This window comes from Oncorhynchus nerka, linkage group LG23 (assembly GCF_034236695.1).
Source record: "Oncorhynchus nerka isolate Pitt River linkage group LG23, Oner_Uvic_2.0, whole genome shotgun sequence".
Lineage (NCBI taxonomy): Eukaryota > Metazoa > Chordata > Actinopteri > Salmoniformes > Salmonidae > Oncorhynchus > Oncorhynchus nerka.
The window spans coordinates 51,524,081-51,545,333 of record NC_088418.1 but is presented as its reverse complement, the minus strand read 5'-3'; the positions used below and the strand labels follow the sequence as shown (position 1 = coordinate 51,545,333).

General features: G+C 41.3%; 1 protein-coding gene across 2 annotated transcripts; it reads left to right on the top strand.

Moving 5' to 3' along the window:
* The first annotated feature begins 2,020 nt into the window (after positions 1 to 2,020).
* On the top strand, positions 2,021 to 21,163 carry LOC115119427 (interleukin-15 receptor subunit alpha-like). Of its 2 annotated transcripts, XM_029648212.2 has the most exons (8): positions 2,021 to 2,237; positions 10,281 to 10,472; positions 10,668 to 10,697; positions 15,333 to 15,443; positions 15,580 to 15,756; positions 17,481 to 17,522; positions 17,643 to 17,715; positions 17,810 to 21,163. In XM_029648212.2, exons 1-8 carry the CDS (start codon positions 2,171 to 2,173, stop codon positions 17,871 to 17,873), a joined length of 756 nt encoding a protein of 251 aa, XP_029504072.1. In that variant the 5' UTR covers positions 2,021 to 2,170; the 3' UTR covers positions 17,874 to 21,163. The 2 variants fall into 2 exon arrangements, with proteins under 2 accessions (XP_029504072.1, XP_029504073.1); XM_029648213.2 differs by lacking the exon at positions 10,668 to 10,697.
* Positions 21,164 to 21,253: the final 90 nt, after the last annotated feature.

Genomic DNA, 21,253 nt, shown 5'->3' with positions numbered 1-21,253 from the left:
GCATCCACCAAATGCTGCACTGTGTTCTCCCACACAATTACAGCACTTAACCTTTCACATTCACCGAGGGTGGCAGGTAGTCTAGTGGTTAGTGTTGGGCCAGTAACCCGAAAGTTTGCTAGATCGAATCCCTGAGCTGACAAGGTAAACATCTGTCATTCTGCCCCTGAACAAGGCAGTTAACCCACTGTTCCTAGGCTGTCATTGTTTAAATAAGAATTTGTTCTTAACTGACTTGCCTAGTTAAATAAAAGTTAAATAAATTTAAAAACGCGTTCCCTTCCACACGTGTCTAATTTATCTTTCCTTCACACTAAGCAGCTACATGTCCCATGGGACAGATCCTCTTACATTGAATCTGTACTTTTCCTAGCAAGACTTTCTCAAACCTCCGCATCACTGATAAGCATTCACTTGTTTGACCCTCTTTCCTGCTGATCAACCTTTTGGCCTCAATCACTCTGCCTCCCTTCACATTTTCTTTAGTATCATCAGTGGACATAGATATTGGGACCCCAGTGATGACTCGCCTCAATCTAAGCACCAGGGACATGGCTTTTAATCTTCTTCCCATTAAACGTTTCCATTTTGAGAATCTTCTCTTGATGAGCCTGGCTACCACACAATATTAATAACCTACCATTTCCAATTAACCAAACTAATTTCACCTACCTCTTTCTCCCCACATTTGTATTTATTTTACCAGGTAAGTTGACTGAGAACACATTCTCATTTACAGCAATGACCTGGGGAGTAGTTACAGGGGAGAGGAGGGGGATGAATGAGACAATTGTGAACTGGGGATTATTAGGTGACCGTGATGGTTTGAGGGCCAGAATGGGAATTTTGCCAGGACACCAGGGTTAACACCCCTACTCTTACAATAAGTGCCATGGGATCGTGACTGACCTCAGAGAGTCGGGACACCCGTTTTAACATCCCATCCAGAAGACAGCACCCTACACAGGGAAGTGTCCCCAATCACATCCCTGGGGCATTGGTATATTTTTTAGACCAGAGGAAAGAGTGCCTCCTACTGGCTCTCCAACACCACTTCCAGCAGCATCTGGTCTCCCATCCAGGGACTGACCAGGACCACGCCTGCTTAGCTTCAGAAGCAAGCCAGCAGTGGTATGCTGCTGGCATACATAGTTAGTCAGATACCTAGGGTGTAAGTGAGGCCCTGTGGTCTCATCAAACACTATCTTTTTTCCACCTAGCGTTCGAATGACCACAACTGGAAAACAAAAATCAAAAACAAACAAAAATCAAACGACCACTAGATGGAGCTAGATGACAACTTTTATACAAGCGTTGACCGTGTGCGGACCTCAAAGGATATGAAATAGTCACATAGAACAATGAGCCAGATATTTATCCGGATGTATAATTGTGAAGCATCCGGTTAGCGTTTCCGCTCACTACCAAATATGGTGATGGCAAGAAGGCTGACAGTAGGAGAAGATGGAGAGAGATGGATTTTGGCTGACATTCTGCACATTTTCTCACCGATTAAATATTTGATTTCAATATAGTTTTCTGTTACCCTTTGCCAAAGTCTAAGAAATTCCGTTGTTTAGAAGGAGTGCAAGGGCGAATTGAGTTATTGCTCAGGCACACTTCACAGAGTAGGCGTTCCCTAACGGATATACACAAATATATGCTAGAACGCGCAAATAGGATCTCGCTAGCTCGTGCTTGGCTCTGCCGTCCTCCTTGCTTGTTCTGCCCACTATGACTAATTTGTTCACATCAGAAACGGCAGGCTGTGGTCTATCGTTGGTTAGTTATAAAAATCTATGACATAGTCTTACAATTGGAATCAATGATTGTATATTGGAATCCAACCAACACGTCTAGCAATCCAAATGTTGTGTGTTCAAATCCCATCATGCAGAACTATCATACTAATTTTAATAAAGAGGATTTACATTTACGATGTTACTTCTACCCCTGAGTCCAGGTTACAGCAGTAGACCTGAATGATTGAGAATGAAAGTGAAAGTGCCAGTGTGGCAGCAACACATTTGGATGAAAGGTTTCCGGCGTTATCCACATACCACTTCAAAAGTTCGGAGATGCATATTATTTTCCTGTGGCTCAGTTCATCACCAAAGATACTTTATAGACACTCCTTTATTTAAACATTGGAATAGCAGGCTCAAGTGTCATGCGGCTGTGTCTCCTTTCCCTCCTTTTTATCATCAAAGTGTGTCGACTCAATATTGTAAGGCGAGGTCAGTACATTTTGTCTGTTACAATTATGTATAGTAAGGGATACACTTCGTCCATGTGCAGAATTCATTTTTCCAATGTATTTTACAGAACGGCTTTGTTTATCCCGCTTATAGTACAGTTGCCAAATAAAACATTTACCTGTGGATTTTTGTTTATAAGCGAATTCCAACTTTCTTATATTTTGGTTGCTAGTTCGATATTCATCCTCCCATGTTTCTAGTTTGACCAGCTGTTTTCAGAAACGGTTATTTTTTTAAATTAATTTGTCATATAAGCAGGTTTGCTGGCAGCAAACCATTTATCTAGCTAAATAAGCGACCCAGTCGTTCATTTATCTTAGCTAAATAAGCGACCCAGTCGTTCGTTCTTTATGTTCGGTTGCCATGCTCAGTGGCAACGTTCGAATCCCTTGCTTACTGCTAGCTAGCCAACTAGCTACGGCTACAAAGTCACGCCCCGGCTCTGCTGTCAGAATAACAGCCACTTGTAGTATTTTGCGTTTGTTTACGCTGTTTAGCCCACTTATACCACAGTTACCAAATAAAACAATACTATAAGCACACATTTACCGTTAGAAATAACATTTAACTAAATGCTAGTCTAAAAGAAATGGGAGATAATGTCTAGATGCTTTTTACAGTGTAGATCTAGTGTAAAGACTGAACAAAAATAGCGGCCTCAGATCATACCACGGGTTCCAAGAAGAAGATACCAAGAAGATACCAAGATACCAAGAAGCTGGATGTGAGGGGCTAGCATGATTACACGTGTCTTGCAGTTGTGAGGCTGTTTGGATTTACTGCCAAATTCTCTAAAATGAGATTGGAGGAGGCTAATGGTAGAGAAACTAATATTCAATTATCTGGCAACAGCTCTGGTGGACATTCCAGCAGTCAAAATACCAATTGCACACTCCCTCAAAAAATTGCAGGCATTCTGTTGTATGACAAAACTGCACATTTTAGAGTGGCCTTTTATTGTCCTAAGCACAAGGTGCACCTGTGAAATGATCATGCTGTTTAATCAGCTTCTTGATATTCCACACCTGTCAGGTGGATGGATTATCTTGGCAAAGGAGAAATGATCACCAACAGGGATGTAAACAAATTTGTGCACAACATTTGAGAGAAATAAGCTTTTTGTGCGTATGAAATATTTCTTGGATCTTTTATTTCAGCTCATGAAACATGGGACACTTTACATGTTGCGTTTATATTTTTGATCAGTATACATTGCCCGGCTGAGCTGATGAGACAGTGGATTGCGCAGTCAGATGGAACAGAGTAAATTCAATGTCATAGATTTAGTAGGTGGAATAGACACCGGCTAGAATGTGGTTTTAACCAATTGGCATACAGGATTAGACCCACTCGTTGTATAATTCCAAGGTAATGTACAGAACGTCTGTGTTTTATCCCTTACTTACTATTTATTCATTTATTTCACACGGAATAATAAGCATATGTTTTTTTCTTTCTGTTATTTATTCATTAATGGTTATTTGGTGTGTCTGTGTGTGTTGTTGAGGATGCTACTCACTGCTGCCATCTGCATAGATTGAACAACACTCTTAAAAGGTGTTATCTAGAACCTAAAATAAACATTTTTGGTTCCAGGTAGAACTATCATTCTCTCATACACTCTTTGAAAAAAGGGTTATTCGACTGTCCCCATAGGATAACCGTTTTTGGTTCCAGGTAAAACACCTTTTGGTTCCATGTAGTACCCTCTGGTGAAAGGGTTCTACATGGAACCATGTTATAGACTGACCAGGTGAATCCAGGTGAAAGCTATGATCCTTTATTGATGACACTTGTTAAATCCACTTCCATCCGTGTAGATGAAGGGGAGGAGACGGGTTAAATAAGGATTTTAAAATCTTGAGTCAATTGAGACATGGATTGTGTATGTGTGCAAGACAAAATATTTAAGTGCCTTTGAACAGGGTATGGTAGTAGGTGCCAGGTGCACCGGTTTTAGTGTGTCAATAACTACAACGCTGCTGGGTTTCCCAGCATTTTTGACACCTTGTTGATTTTATGCCCCACGAATTCAGGCTGTTCTGAGGGCAAAAGGGGGTGCAACTCAATAATGTTTTGTACACTCAGTGTGTTTGTGTGTTATTTAGTGCAGTTTCATCAAATTATTTTTACACATTTGTTTCAGATACTTTTTTTTTATGTGTTTGGCCTGGTATGGTTCTCAATCAGAGGCAGCTGTCTATCGTTGTCTCTGATTGAGAGCCACACTTAGGTAGCCTGTTTTCCCGTTTTGAGTTGTGGGTGATTATTTTCTGGTTCGTTTTTGTTGCACCTGTCAGAACTGTTTGTTTATCGTTTTGTTGTTTTTGTTTGTGTATTCATTCTGGATTAAAAGTATTATGGACACGTACCACGCTGCACTTTGGTCCTCTTCACCTTCTTCCACCAATGAAAATCGTTACATGATTGTCCATGTTATTACTATCTTAAATCAATCATAGCCTATGTGTTAGTAAAGAAAAATGTGTTTTTAATTTTAAAAAGCAATGGGCAATTATTCTTTACCCAAATGGTCCCCAGAGGAAGAGGGCCTAATCACCGGTCCCTGTTTGAGAAATGCTGAAAGCAGTCTAAGCCGAAAGAGGCCAGTTATGGACCTAAACTCAAACACTCATAAAAACATGAAATTGTCTATAATCAAAGAATGTAATTTTGGCCATAAGAAATCATTTTATATAAGTTATAGAAATATATGTATTTTTAAAATACATGTTGGAGAGATTTTTTAAATGTAAAACCACCTCAGCAGCCTCCCAACCTGAGTTTGGAAGGTTGGGAGTTCAATTCCCGGGTGAGTCCTACCAAAGACTGTAAATGAGACCTGATTCCTCTCTGCTTGGCACACAGCATTAAGGAGTGGATTCGGGGTAAGGCCCTGTGACAGATTAGGGGGTATACTTGCACATTAAGGGGCTTCATTACTACAGAAACAGAAGATTTGATGCCTGGGACTTGTTATGGATAAAAGCCTATACAGACAGATTGGTATAATATATTTGCTTGTTGACAAGATGATAGGTATTCACCGAAGGGAAATATTGACCAACAGAGCATCGTTGAATAGTACTCTTCATGTACACCTCAAAAACAAACTAGGTTCTTTTTAATGTTTTGAGCTTCTGTGTTGTATATTAGTGTAATATTGGGATGTAAACTCAGACTGCATTTCAACTCAATATCTGACATGGTACAGGTGTCTTCTTCAATTTGCACCAATACCCATGTGTGTGTGAGGTGTATACTTTTGATGCCATGAAGATTTTTAAGATGACCCAAAAACACCATGTGTGACCCTGTTTTAGCCCATTGTGAAACAGGGGTTGAACACAATGTGGCAGTGGACACTATTTAACATGACAGGGACCTGCCACATCTGTGGGCCAACCCAATGAAGGCTCTCTGAAATGTAACAGTTAAACATTTTCACACCTATGGTTGCACATTTTGGGGAATATCCAGAGTAGGGCAGGGTGGTATACCGTTTTTTGCGATATTGATGCACGGACCGGTTTGGGTTTTTACTTTACCTTCTATAACGGTTTTTGAATGTTTGGTTTGTTAAATGTAATACGCAGTGTGTAACACCCATTTCCTCTCTCTCTCCATGCCGCTTCCCACACAGACCTAGCCCCAGCTCGTGTCACTCAAGGAGTGCATTTGTTGTTCCTCGACCACGAGACACTTGCGTTCAGTCTGCATGGTCAATACAGCACATGCAACACATGTTGATGACAACGATGCAATTGTCCCTTTGTTTCTTAATATAAATCTACTAGCATTCTATAATTACACTATTAGCTTGTGTTTCTTAATCTGCAAACAGCTAGTTGTTCCTAAATCTTGTTAGCTGCTAATGCTAATAAATGCACTGAGTAAGAGCAAGCGTAATTAGCCATACAGCCTGAGAATACCAGTGATGGTGTTGACCTAAATCAGCGTGTTGTTTGTGCAACAGTGTCTTCTAAATTAAATAGGTAAACACAAAGCAAGAATGTCTTGGCTACATGAAGTAAGTATCTAAGAGAAAACATTCAATGTAGCCAAAGATTATATGGTCCCTTAGAAAAGGCATATAAACACTTTAGAGCCTACCCTACCGCAATAACTCCTTGGCATTTTCATTAGTTGTCATGTCAAACAACACAGTATTAAAAGTGCCCACTATTATATTCTAACTAAATAATTAGAATAGACATTCTATTTCCATGATTCCAACAGTTGACATAAGTGTTTTGCTCTAAATTGCAACATTTGGTTAAAAACAAGGCCCAGATTGCTTGCCCATATTGTGTAGCCCTACGTCGCAGAGTAGAAATTATCTGAAATGCAGATTTTGTGGGGGGTTGAAGTTGAATTGAACAGTATAAAACAATCAGAATGGAGAAAGACCCATTGAAATCACTTAGAATGTATGTGTCGCCACCCTAGGGTCACACACTACTCATAAAGCAAATATTGAACTTTTATTATTAAAAAACATAAAATACCGTCATACCGTAAAAATGTCAAATACCGTGATATACTATTTTTGCCATATTGCCCGACCCTAATTCAGAGGTGGAAACTTTCCGTGGGAATATATGGGAATTAACAGGAATATATGGGAATTAATGGAAATATATGCAAATTAATATCATTAAAATGTAGATGTTTTTTGCATTGGATATATTTACCATATCATATGGACATAAACTTTTGACCATATCATAAGTAGACTTAATTGCAAATGATTAAATCCTTCCAATTTTTTTTTTTTTAAACTATTTAGTTACGAATTAAACTTTAATTAAATAAGTTGACTCTTCACATGGGATGATTTCACTGAACAACAAAAGAAAGGGAATATTGAATGATCCCCAATGATCCATCGCATCTCCCAAAAACGTTTTCAACATACATCTGTAAAATGATAGTCTAGAAACTAAAGCTTTAGTTGTCTTCCCCTCAGGCTTCCATGTCTTCTCCCCGGACCTCCTCAATGACCTCCTCAATGTCCACCTCCTGAACATCAGACTCTGAGGCCTCATCTTCACTGTCACTTTCCAACCTTGTTGAGGATGGCTCGTTGTCAGGCTCAAAAAGCCTCAGATTTGACCGGATGGCCACCAATTTTTCAACCCTTGTATTGGTCAACCTTTTGCATGCTTTGGTGTGTGTGCTCCTAAACCAGGACCAGTTGCGCTCTGAGGCGGCTGATGTTGGTGGGATTTGGAAGATGATGGAGGCAACAAGGGAAAGAGCCTCAGATCCACAAAGTCCCTTCCACCAGGTGGCTGATGAGATATGTTGGCACGACTGCCATATTGCATCTCCATCACAAAGACCTTGCTTGGAAGTGTACTTCGCCAGACTGCCAAGAACCTTCCCCTCATCCAAGCCAAGGGGGCGAGACACGATAGTGATGACACCAGAGTCCTTGTTGATCTCTGCACCAGACAGGATGCTCTTGCCAGCATACTTGGCGTCCAACGTATTTGCTGCGGCATGTATGGGTTTCAGGCAGAAGTCTTCACGCTTTTGACGTATTTCAGAACTGCAGTTTCCTCTGCTTAGAGCAACAATGAAGTGGGCAGGGCAGTACAGATTTCTTCTTTACATCTGCAGCAGAGTCTGAATATCAGACAGGAAAGCATTGTCTCCCTCAATCCGTGCAATGGCTACTGCTATAGGTTTCAAGAGTTTCAGGCTGCTTACCACTCTCGCCCAAAATACATCATCCAGAAGGATCCTCTTGATGGGGCTGTCCATATCGGCAGACTGTGATATGGCCATTTCTTGGAGAGACTCCTTCCCCTCCAGGAGACTGTCAAACATGATGACAACACCACCCCAACGGGTGTTGCTGGGCAGGTTCAATGTGGTGCTCTTATTCTTCTCACTTTGCTTGGTGAGGTAGATTGCTGCTATAACTTGATGACCCGTCACATACCTAACCATTTCCTTGGCTCTCTTGTAGAGTGTATATATTGTTTTCAGTGCCATGATGTCCTTGAGGAGCATATTCAATGCATAAGCAGCACAGCCAATGGGTGTGATGTGAGGGTGGGACTCCTCCACTTTAGACCACGCAGCCTTCATGTTCACAGAATTGTCTGTCACCAGTGCAAATACCTTCTGTGTTCCAAGGTCATTGATGACTGCCTTCAGCTCATCTGCAATGAAGAGACCGGTGTGTCTGTTGTCCCTTGTCTGTGCTCTTGTAGAATACTGGTTGAGGGGTGGAGATGATGTTGTTAATTATTCCTTGCCCACAAACATTTGGGCCACCCATCAGAGATGATTGCGAAACAGTCTGCTTTCTCCATGATTTGCTTGACATTCACATGAACTCTGTTGAACTCTGTATCCAGCAAATTACTAGATAAAGCATGTCTGGTTAGAGGGGTGTATGCTGGGTGAAGAACATTCAGAAATCTCTTCCAATACACATTGCCTGTGAGCATCAGAGGTGAACCAGTTGCGTACACAGCTCGAGCAAGACATCCATCAGCATTTCTCTGACTACGTTCCTCCATTGAGTCAAAAAACTTCTGATTCCAGGAGGACAATGAGCTGTTGCTATCGAATAAGGTGTCTGATTCATAATTTTCACCTCGAATAGAAGTAGAAGGACTTTTGTCAGAGGTTGCTTGTTGTGAGCGCTGAGGGAACTTTATGCACTTGGCCAGATGATTTTGCATCTTTGTTGCATTCTTCACATATGATTTGGCACAGTATTGGCAAATGTACACAGCTTGTCCTTCTACACTAGCAGCAGTGAAATTTCTCCACATATCAGATAGTGCCTGTGGCATTTTCCTGTAAAGATTAGAAAAAAATGAGAAAAAAAAACCAAACCAATACAATTCAATGTACAGATAAATAGTTAAGCAGATTAAACAACTCCTTTGTAAGATACATGTTTTAAAATGAAACATGTATGGAAACAGGTGAATTAACACTCCAGATAGCAGGCTGAAGCAAGCTAAAACCCACATGGTAGCAAAGACTAACTAGAGGAAATAGTTAGAAATGATTTAAACAAACTTTGCTGTAGGCTACTATTTACTAGTTAACAAAAAAACATGTATGTCATATAAAATATATTCACCCCACCCAGTATTGTAATCAAAACTTACCAGAAAGCATGTATTCCTTGGCTTAGACAGTGTAGTAGTGTGGGCTCAATAGCATCTCATTAGTGTGCAAGATCTTGTACATGTGATGGAAGAATGCTCTGTGCAATTCCATTGAATAGGGGATAGTTTAACCATAATATACCACAAGACTTAGAATTGTCTTCTGTGTATCCCACAAAAAAAGGTTCACTGTTATAAGCTAACTTTTTTTGATGAATTTAAGCAAAATTCACCAAATTCCCGGGCTTAACTTCCCATGGAAAATTTGCGGAAGATTTCCGGATATTTACCGCAAAGTTTCCGACCCTTTGCAACCCTATTCACACCCATTGTCTTGCTTATATTGTCCTTAAAACACTACTCAAACATATCTTTCCTCTCTTGCTATGTTTTCTACTAACCTTCCAGAGAGACCATGAGCAATGGCGAACATTGTTAAAGGCCCGTTGCAGTCAAAATGCATTTTATTTCTCTATTATATATTATATTATGCAACAACTGAAGAAACTAATGTGTGATGTAATAGTTGTTGGTTGAAAATACAATCTACACAGGACCTTCATCCATGTAAAATGTGCTGATTAGGAGTTTTGGCCTGGTGACATCACCGGATGGTATAAATTAGTTGACCAATAACAAAGAGAGTTTGAAACCTCTCTGCCAATAACAGCTAATTTTCAGATTACATATCCCTCCCAATAGGTCCCTCCGCTCTGGTGGATTGAGCCACATTGTGGTTCGTGCACTGCTTAGATGCCCTTTCCTCCCCACTCAGACAACTCCCAGACAGTCCTAGCACAATTCTTTTTTAAAAACTTTGGATCCACCCCAGTATTATGGGAACACACCTTATTTACTTAGTCACCTTCTCATCACCCCTCAGACGTGTGCCCACCCCTGCCTCAGTGTGAGCTCACCAAGCCCTTGAAAAAGTTGGATAGTTATCAAGAAAACTACTCTGTACACTACCAGTGTGTGGATGGCTATGTGAGGATGGCGGGGACCTCCAGTCGCATCAAGTGCAAACGAATTAATCAGGTTCTTCAGTGGGAAGGCCCAACACTGATATGCATTCGTAAGTAGATGCGCTACCCACCTATGACACATTAAGACAGACAAGCCACACCTATAAGATCAGGTATTCCAATTATGCAATAACTATAGACTACATCTGTAATGCATATAATTTACATATAAAAAGCAGGTATGAGACTAGATATTTGGAACAAATGTGTGCATTTTCTGGCTGATTCTTTCATGCTTATTCCAGCCGACCCATCTATTCCAACTACGATATTACGTGAGTATTGCCTGTCTGCATGCCTGCCTGCCTGCCTGCCTGTCTGCCAGAGAGAGAAGAAGAGACATTCCTGAATGTTGTTAATAATTGCCAAAGCGGGATGGCAGGAAATGGTTGTAGTGAGTTTCATGTCAGGGGAGATCAGTGAGATTAAAGCCAGCAGCTCTCTCGTTTTAGTTTAGTTTTCAGGCTGTGAAAGAGAAACAGTGCAGATAAAAACTCTATAGAGTTGTTCTCAGTTCCTTATTGGTACTTTTCCATCTAGACTTACTCCCACACCAGGGTGTCACCAGTGTTAATGTCACGGTTATCCATTGTTATGTAAATGCTCCCGAGTGGCGCAGCAGTCTAAGGCACTGCGTCTCAGTGCAAGAGGCGTCACTACAATCCCTGGTTTGAATCCAGGCTGTATCACATCCGGGCCGGGATTGGGAGTCCCATAGCGTGGCGCACAATTGGTACAGCATTGGCCGGGGTAGGCCGTCATTGTAAATAAGAATTTGTTCTTAACTGACTTGCATAGTTAAATAAAGGTTGAATGTAAAAATAAAATGACAGCTGAAAAGTACCCAGGCCCTTGCCTTGGCTCCAAGTCAGAGCAGGTCCACCGGAGACACGGGTGCCAGCCCGCATAGAGGGAAACAGAAAAGTCTGAGCCTTTTGGGTTAAACACTGGGTTAAATTGTCAGTAGAGAGCCTCCAGAGTTGCGAAGTTGTCTAAGGCAGTGCTAGCTGTGCCACTAGAGATCCTGGCTCTGTCGCAGCCAACCGGGAGACCCATGGGGCGGCACACAATTGGCCCAACGTCGATCGGGTTAGGAGAGGGTTTGGCCGGCAGGGATGTTCCTGTCCCTTCGCGCACTAGCGACTCCTGTGGCGCAGTGCACCCTGGCACAGTCGCCAGGTGTATGGTGTTTCCTCCGACACATTGGTGCGGCTGGCTTCCGGGTTAAGCGGGCATTTTGTCAAGAAGCAGTGCGGCTTGGCTGGGTTGTGGACGCACGGCTCTCGACCTTCGCCTCTCCCGAGTCCGCACGGAGTTTCAGCGATGGGACAGGACCAATTACCAATTGGGGAGGGACAGAGAGAGACAGAGAGAGAGAATCATTATCTCTGATATCTGGGAAATTAGCCAATTGGTTAGCATGGGACTTGTGTTCTGTTAACCTCATAGACGTAGGGTGAAACCATCTAAATACACTTTAGTAGCTGTACAACATTTCCATAACGTTCCTGTATGGTTTGAACATAAGGCAGTTAAAAAAAAAAAAAAGTACAAGTTTGAAAGTAAAATGGAAAGTACCATAGGGGAAAGGGTGCAGATTTATTTTAATACCATAGACTAAAAATAACTGACCACCGTGACAAACGCGCTTGAGTCTACATTAGTCATATCCTCTCTACTTTCCTCTTCTTGTCATCACCACAACTTTCACGTTCTCTCCTATCCTTTTGGGTACGTGATCTGTATGACACAGTTTATGTAAAGATACATTGTATGGAACATTCTGTACATTGCCAATGGACCTAAGGCAGCGTTTCCCAAACTCGGTCCTCGGGAGCCCAAGGGTTACACGTTTTGGGTTTTGCCCTAACACTACACAGCTGATTCAACACGTGAGGATTAGTTGATTATTTGAATCAGCTGTGTAGTGCTAGGGGAAAAACCAAAATGTGCACTCCTTGGTTAGGGAAATGCCGACCTAAGGGAAAGGGTCCACTGACATTGATCAGATTGTAGTTATCAACTGTCTGAGTACACGATGTGATTCTCTCTGTGCTTTGAGCTGTTTCTGTGTCCAACCCCACACTGTGTGCAGGTGTTTAAAAAAAACTTGGGCTGGGACCTCCAGTGCCTTCAGAAAGTATTCGCACCCTTTGACTTTTTTTCACATTTTGTTGTGTTACAAAGTGGAATTAAAATGGATTTAAATGTCATTTTTTGTCAACAATCTACACAACATACTCCTTAATGTCTAAGTGGAAAAAATGATAATATATAAACTGTACCAGTCAAAGGTTTGGACACCCATACTCATTCAACGATTTTTCTTTATTTTTTACTATTTTCTACATTGTAGAATAATAGTGAAGACATCAAAACTATGAAATAACACATATGGAGTCATGTAGTAACCAAAAAAAGTGTTAAACAAATCAAAATATATGTTATATTTGAGATTCTGCAAAGTAGCCACTGTTTGCCTTGATGACAGCTTTGCACACTCTTGGCATTCTCTCAACGAGCTTCACTTGGAATGTATTTGCAAAAGTCTTGAAGGAGTTCCCACATATGCTGAGCACTTGTTGGCTGCTTTTCCTTCACTCTGTGGTCCAACTCATCCTAAACCATCACAATTGGGTTGCGGTCGGGTGATTGTGGAGGCCAAGTCATCTCATGCAGCACTCCATCACTCTCTTCTTGGTCAAATAGCCCTTACACAGCCTGGAGGTATGTTTTGGGTCATTGTCCTGTTGAAAAACAAATGATAGTCCCACTAGGCACAAACTGGATGGGATGGTGTATCGCTGCAGAATGCTGTGGTAGCCATGCTGGTTAAGTGTGCCTTGAATTCTAAATAAATCACTGACAGTGTCACCAGCCAAGCACCCCCACACCTCCTCCTCCATGCTTCACAGTGGGAACCACACATGCAGAGATCACCTACTTTGCGTCTCACAAAGACATGGCAGTTGGAACCAAAAATATCAAATTTGATTTGATTTCCACCGGTCTAATGTCCATTGCTCGTGTTTCTTGGCCCAAATAAGTCTCTTATTCTTATTGGTGTCCTTTAGTAGTGGTTTCTTTGCAGCAATTCGACCATGAAGGCCTTATTCACGTTCTTCTCTGAACAGTTTATGTTGAGATGTGTCTGTTACTTGAACTCTGTGAAGCATTTATTTAGGCTGCAATTTCTGAGGCTGGTAACTTTAATGAACTTATCCTCTGCAGCAGAGGTAACTCTGGGTCTTCCTTTCCTGTGGCGGTCCTCATGAGAGCCAGATTCATCATTGCGCTTGATGGTTTTTGCGACTGCACTTGAAAAAACTTTAAATGTTTTTTAAATGTTCTGCATTGACTGACATTCATGCCTTGAAGTAATGATGGACTTTCATTTCTCTTTGCTTATTTGAGCTGTTCTTGCCGTAATATGGACTTGTTCTTTTACCAAATAGGGCTATCAACCCTACTTTGTCACAACACAACTGATTGGCTCAAACGCATTAAGAAGTAAAGAAATTCCACAAATGAACTTTTAACAAGGCACACCTGTTAATTGAAATATATTCCAGGTGACTACCTCCTGAAGCTGGTTGAGAGAATGCCAAGAGTGTGCAAAGCTGTCATCAAGGCAAAGGGTGACTACTTTGAAGAATCTCAAATATAAAATATATTCTGATTTGTTTAACACTTTTTTGGTTACTAATCTATATCAAATCAAATCAAATTTATTTATATAGCCCTTCGTACATCAGCTGATATCTCAAAGTGCTGTACAGAAACCCAGCCTAAAACCCCAAACAGCAAGCAATGCAGGTGTAGAAGCACAGTGGCTAGGAAAAACTCCCTAGAAAGGCCAAAACCTAGGAAGAAACCTAGAGAGGAACCAGGCTATGTGGGGTGGCCAGTCCTCTTCTGGCTGTGCCGGGTAGAGATTATAACAGAACATGGCCAAGATGTTCAAATGTTCATAAATGACCAGCATGGTCGAATAATAATAAGGCAGAACAGTTGAAACTGGAGCAGCAGCACAGTCAGGTGGAAGTTGAAACTGGAGCAGCAGCATGGCCAGGTGGACTGGGGACAGCAAGGAGTCATCATGTCAGGTAGTCCTGATTCCATGTGTTATTTCATCATTTTTGTATCTTCACTATCATTCTACAATGTAGAAAACAGTAAAAATAAAGATAAACCCTTGAATGAGTAGGTGTGTCCAAACTTTTGACTGGTACTGTATATTTCCATGCTAGGTTGGAATAATACTGTTAAAATTATGTCAATACTCTTTTAGTGTAGGAGCTGTTTGAAGAGCCCGTCTGAAATTTCAAACTGTTTTGGAGGGATGACGTTTTGGCCTACATGGTGACATCACCATGCAGTAAATTAGTTAATAGACCAATAAGAAAGAGTTCCAAACCTCTGCCACTAACAGCAAATTTTCTTTCCCCCTCCGACTCAGACCACTCCCAGACAGTCCTAGCAAAATTTTTGCTATTTTGGTTTCTTTTTAACCATTTCGCAGTAAGTTACCCAGTAATGATTGGTACCCAGAAATGATTTGATATTAAGCTAAAAACAGCTGCATTAGACCTTTTAAACGCTATTATTGCACACAGAGTGAGTCTATGCAACTTATGTGGCTAAGCAACATTCAAAACATTTCAGATTTTCATTTTAAATTCACTTGTAAACATTTCTTAAAACATAATTCCACTTTGATACTATGGGGTGTTGTGTGTAGATCAGTGACACAAATGTTTAATTCAATCAATTTTAAATTCAGGCTGGTAACACAACAAAATGTGTAAAATTTCAAGGGGTGTGAATACTCTCTGAAGGCACTGTAAATCCCTGCCCTGGCTGTATTGATTTCTTATGACTGACCTCTTTTATCCTCTCTCCCCCAACAGCTTCAATAACCCACAAGAGGACTCCATCTCCCATAGTGCACCTCTCAGTGCCAACAGAGAGAATTAGCCCAAGACCAACCACTCCCAGTTCACTTTTATCTCCAATACTGCGTATGTCCCTCCAAATTTTCATCAATTGCTGCCTTTCTTCTCTCCGTATGTTAATGATCAATGTGAGGTATGGTTGGACAGGTCAGTTAAAACTGTTGCTCTGACATTTGCCTCCTAACCCTGGATCCTGTCACAGAGAACCAAGAGGTCATTACTACTGTTACAGTGACAACCACCATCATCGATGACCTTACATTAGTGCCAGTGGATAAGTCCAGTGCGGTGACCTCTGTCTCCACGAAGACTGTTTCTCCATCAGAAAGTTACTGTGTCTCCAACAGAACCCCAGCCTCCAGTGAGGATCCAGTTGGCGGTGAGGAGACTTGTCCCATAGTATATCACTCTACTGAATAGTACAGATATGTTTTTGTTGCATTTATTTAAAGATCTATGTTTGGTAATGGTCCATTCTGGTGTACTATTCTTTGTTGTTCATGCTAGACCAGGGGTTCCCAAACTTATTTTTGCCCACGACCCCATTTTGATATCTGAAAATTCTCAACGCTCCAACTGTAACGGATGTGAAACGGCTAGCTTAGTTAGCGGTGCGCGCTAAATAGCGTTTCAATCGGTGACGTCACTTGCTCTGAGACCTTGAAGTAGTAGTTCCCCTTGCTCTGCAAGGGCCGCGGCTTTTGTGGAGCAATGGGTAACGATGCTTCGTGGGTGACTGTTGTTGATGTGTGCAGAGGGTCCCTGGTTCGCGCGAGGGACGGTCTAAAGTTATACTGTTACACAACCATGTGAAAAAAAATCGAATTAAAATGTTATTAACAGCCAATGTTACTTTTTTATTTGGGGCCTTTCTCTTACTGATGCTGTTTTCTGTTAGAAACATGGTTGGCTTTTGAAAGACTACAATTACAAGTCTTTCCTCTGAATTCACTGATTTGGTCAGTCATCTGTAGAATGTTTTTTTATTTCCCCACCCAGCATGCTTGTGTTCAGTTTGTTCAGTTTCCCAAATGTGTCTATTACATAGGCAAGGAGACACATTTTCTTTTCATTACACAGAAATTCAACCAAGTCTGTTTTTGTTACATCCATTATGAATGACAACAGTTACTCCATCAATGTGAAAAATCTTTCCAATACTCCCCTCCATAACCACCAAGCCTTGGTGTGAAGTAGAACATTGTCATGCTCTGATCCCATATCTCCACATAGTTTTGTGAACAGGCGTGCGCGCAGTGGATGTGGTTTGATGTAGTTCACAATCAAAGTTACCTGCTGCAGTATATCTCCCGAGTTCTGTGCTCAGGTCTTTTGCCTCAGTGTATCATACAATGCGTCAATATGGCAGAGGGAGACATTCATAACTAGGGTGCAGAGGCCTGCCCACCTTCCCACCATAGATGGAGCCCCATCTGTGCAAAGCCCACCATTCGATCACATGGAATCTGTTTTTCGTCACTATAGCTACGCAGCACACTGAACATCCCCTGTGCTGTTTCATGCTCGGTAATCGTGAGACAGAACGTTATGGCCGACATGTATAGCGAACAAAAGTCAATGCATGGGCATCTCTGCTCTCACAACTAACGTTAATTTGGAGCATAAGCTGGGAAGTGTTTGAGTCGTTCACTCAGTTTCCTCTTGAATGCTAGCAATCACATACATTATTTGTTTAACAGTGTTATCTGAGGTATTGTAAGTCGCTCTGGATAAGAGCGTCTGCTAAATGACTTAAATGTAAAATGTAATGTAATGTATTGATGTGAGCTTCTGTGCTGGTGCCTCCCCACACATTGAACATTTTCCTGTAACCCCATTTTTATATCCGGTAACCCCACTTAGGGTCGCGACCCCTCGTTTTGGAACCGCTGTGCTAGACGATGCTAGTCTTTAGAGAAAACTTCCTGTGTTCCTCTGCCAGCTGGCTTCACTCCCACTGATCTCTCCTGGCAAGGGCATGCTAACCACACACTCACTACAACCATTTCCTGGCATCATTCTTTGATCATTATTACCACACTCATGAATCACTCAAGACTTTTAATTACTTATGCAGTCTCTCTCTCTCTCTCTCACTCTCAGATGGAAGCACTGGGAAGAGTTCTGCTACAGCCATATATGCGGGTAAGTAGGCTACAACACAGATTACAGGGAGGGAGAGAAGGAGTATAACAGGAAGTAAGTCTGAGTCCTTTCTCCTGATGGTTTTGTTTTTCTCTTGTTCCCATTGAATGGAAATCCTAGGTGTAGGTGGGGTGGTAGTAACCATCTTGCTGGTTGCAGCGTTAGGAGTACTAATGTTTTGGAGAAGGAAATGGTAAGATTGGCTGGTCAACCAGTCTTTCCTTGTGGGGAAGGGGGTCTTATTACGTCTCTGTTGAATTCCAAACACTTTCTCTCTCTTATGACAGGATGCAGCGGCTTGATCTGTCGCCAACACCAGACGAAATAGTGCAAATTAATGTTGTGACATGAGCCACACTCCTTAGTGCCCTGACTGACAACCAGCAGCCACTTAGAAAAGACAAAAGTGCATCAGTCTGATGGTGGGGGGACAATGACCTTGGATTGGACAAGAGGTGGACCAAAAATGTATGGCCCCGACCTCGTTGTCCTCGTGTGGAAAATTAAAATACCTAAAGCATCACCCAAATGGATTAATTTAAGACATATTGATTAATTTCATTTATTAATTAATATCCGTAAACTATTTTGAGGATAGATTCTAAATTAATATGGAAGCATATTGGTTATATAAAAAAACAATTAACTACAGTGCATTCAGAAAGTATGCAGACCCCTTGACTTTTTCCACATTTTGTTACAGCCTTATTAAAGAAAATCAAAAAATCAAAACATAATGACAAAGCAAAAACAGATTTTTAGACATTTTTGCAAATGCATTACCAATAAAGAACTGAAATATCAAATTTACATAAGTATTCAGACCCTTTACTCAGTACTTTATTGAAGCACCTTTGGTGGCGATTACAGCCTCGAGTCTTCTTGGGCATGATGCTACAAGCTTGGCACAACTGTATTTGGGGAGTTTCTCCCATTCTTCTCTGTAGATCCTCTCAAGCTCTGTCAGGTTGGATGGGGAGCGTCGTGACACAGCTATTTTCAGGTCTCTCCAGGGATGTTCGATCGGGTTCAAGTCCGGGCTCTGGCTGGGTCCCTCAAGGGTATTCAGAGACTTGTCCCGAAGCCACTCCTGCGTTGTCTTGGTTGTGCGCTTAGGGTCGTTGTCCTATTAGAAGGTGAACCTTCGTCCCAGTCTGAGGTCCTAGGCGCTCTGGTGCAGGTTTTCATCAAGGATCTCTCTGTACTTTACATCTTTCCCTCAATCCTAACTAGTGTCCCAGCCCCTGCCACTGAAAAACATCCCCACAGCATGATGCTGCCACCCCCATGCTTCACAGTAGGAATGGGATTGGCCAGGTGATGAGCGGTACCTGGTTTCCTCCAAATGTGACGCTTGGCATTCAGGCCAAAGAGTTCAATCTTGGTTTCATCAGACCAGGGAATCTTGTTTCTCATGGTCTGAGAGTCCTTTAGGTGCCTTTTGGCAAATTCCAAGCAGGCTGTCAAGTGCCTATACTGAGGAGTGGCTTCCGTCTGATGACTCGACTATAAAGGCCTGATTGGTGGAGTGCTGCAGAGATGGTTGTCCTGGAAGTTTCTCCCATCTCCATAGAGGAACTCTAGAGCTCTGTCAGAGTGACCATCGGGTTCTTGGTCACCTCCCTGACCAAGGCCCTTCTCCTGATTGCTCAGTTTGGCCGAGCGACCAGCTCTAGGAAGAGTCTTGGTGGTTCCAAACTTCTTCCATTTAAGAATGATGAAGCCACTGTGTTCTTGGGGACCTTCAATGCTGCAGACATTTTTTGATACCCTTCCCCAAATCTGTGCCTCGACACAATCCTGTCTCTGAGCTCTACGGACAATTTCTTCGACCTCATGGCTTGGTTTTTGCTCTGATATGCACTGTCAACTGTGTGACATTATATAGGCAGGTGTGTTCCTTTTACAATTAATGTCCTATCAATTGAATGTACCACAGGGGGACTCCAATCAAGTTGTAGAAACAGCTCAAGGATGATCAATTGAAACAGGATGCACCTGAGCTCAATTTCGAGTCTCATAGCAAAGGGTCTGAATACTTCTGTAAATAAGGTATTTTTGTTTTTTTATACATTTGCAAAAATGTCTAAACCTGTTTTTCCTTTGTGTGTAGATTGATGAGTGGAACAAATTTGTTTCATCCATTTTAGAATAAGTCTGTAACCTAAATCAAAAAATGTGGAATAAGTGAAGTGAATCATTTCCCGAATGCACTGTATAACTTGGGTTACTATACAGATCTAACAATTGTTTTACTGTATCCATTACAAAGACCATAGTAACCCAACTGTTGCTTTCTGTCCATGATTATGGTGACATCTATCAAAACACAACCAAGACCTTACTTTGTGAATTAAATGTTAAATGGAATTTAACTTGTCACCCCCACTTGTCACGAACCGGCTCAAAGCCCGTAACAAAGGGAGACAACGTGGAGATAAGGAGTAGCAAAATATGTATTTATTACCTAAAGCAACTAAGTATAATATACAATGGTGTGTGTAATCAGTAATCAGTAGTGTAAGTGAGTGTTTTGCATGCATGAATGTGATAATGCAGGGTGATGAAAGGTGCCAAAGCAAACAAACAAACGGCCACCAAGAACCACAACACAACCTACAAAGGGTGTCTGCATGGAGAGAGTCTCCCCCATGAATGTGGAAGAGGTCTATTTATCCTGGGAGACACCTGGCCCAGGTGTTTCCCATGTAGCTGAAGACCCTCCCAACTCCGCCCACCGGCATCCTAATAAGGAAACAAGAACAAAGACAGAATACGGCAGACAAGAGTGGGAGGGTCGTCACAAATGATTATTATAAGACACAGCATTGCACCTCGTATTAATCACTAAATTGTCTGTCACTCCCAAACAGAAGACATCTATGTTGGTACCAATTTATTTTTAAATGTTTTAACTTACATTTCCTTGTTTATACATTACCAGCCAAAAATGTTCACACCTACTCATTCCAGGGTTTCTTTCTTTTTACTATTTTCTACATTGTAGAATAATAGTGAAGACATCAAAACTATGAAATAACACATGGAATCATGTAGTAACCAAAATAGTGTTAATCAAATCAAAATATATTTTATATTTGAGATTCTGCAAAGTAGCTACCCTTTGCCTTGATGACAGCTTTGCACTCTTGGCATTCTCTCAACCAGCTTCATGAAGTAGTCACCTGGAATGCATTTCAATTAACAGGTGTGCCTTGTTAAGTTACTTTGTGGAATTTATTTCCTTCTTAATCTGTTTAAGCCAATCAGTTGTGTTGTGACAAGGTAGGGTTGTTTAACTGGCTGGAATAATTTACCTGTAGAAATCAGGGCATTAAAATTACAGTGAATTTAAGAAAGCACTTTTTCAAATGTTAAGAACAAAGTGTTAATATACAAATATGGTCACATGTTTTTTTATTTATTTGTATTATGTAAGTTGAATGTTTTATTATTCGACAGTAGTTGCCATATTACAGTTGCTTTGTTTTTTAATTTGGACACTTAAGATTTGTAGTTACATCCATGTACGTGCAAATGTGAGAAAATCACAGTTTGTGCTATATTTGTGTACAGTGCTAAGAGGTTGAAAATGTAAAATTGGGAAGATTGCACCTTTCCCTAATAAACATTTAGTGGTGCCAGTGGCTTCCTGCTTTTTTGTACAGTGTATTCTTGCACAAATATGATCACACTGAAACATACCAAACAACCTTGATTTAATGACATGA

Bases quoted from the DNA above. Each gene is read 5' to 3' on its own strand.
- LOC115119427 (XM_029648212.2), top strand. From the start codon at position 2,171: ATGCGGCTGTGTCTCCTTTCCCTCCTTTTTATCATCAAAGTGTGTCGA. The intron at 10,698-15,332 runs GTGAGTATTGCC...CTCCCCCAACAG, and splicing joins TATTCCAACTACGATATTAC to CTTCAATAACCCACAAGAGG. The intron at 17,523-17,642 runs GTAAGTAGGCTA...TGGAAATCCTAG, and splicing joins TGCTACAGCCATATATGCGG to GTGTAGGTGGGGTGGTAGTA.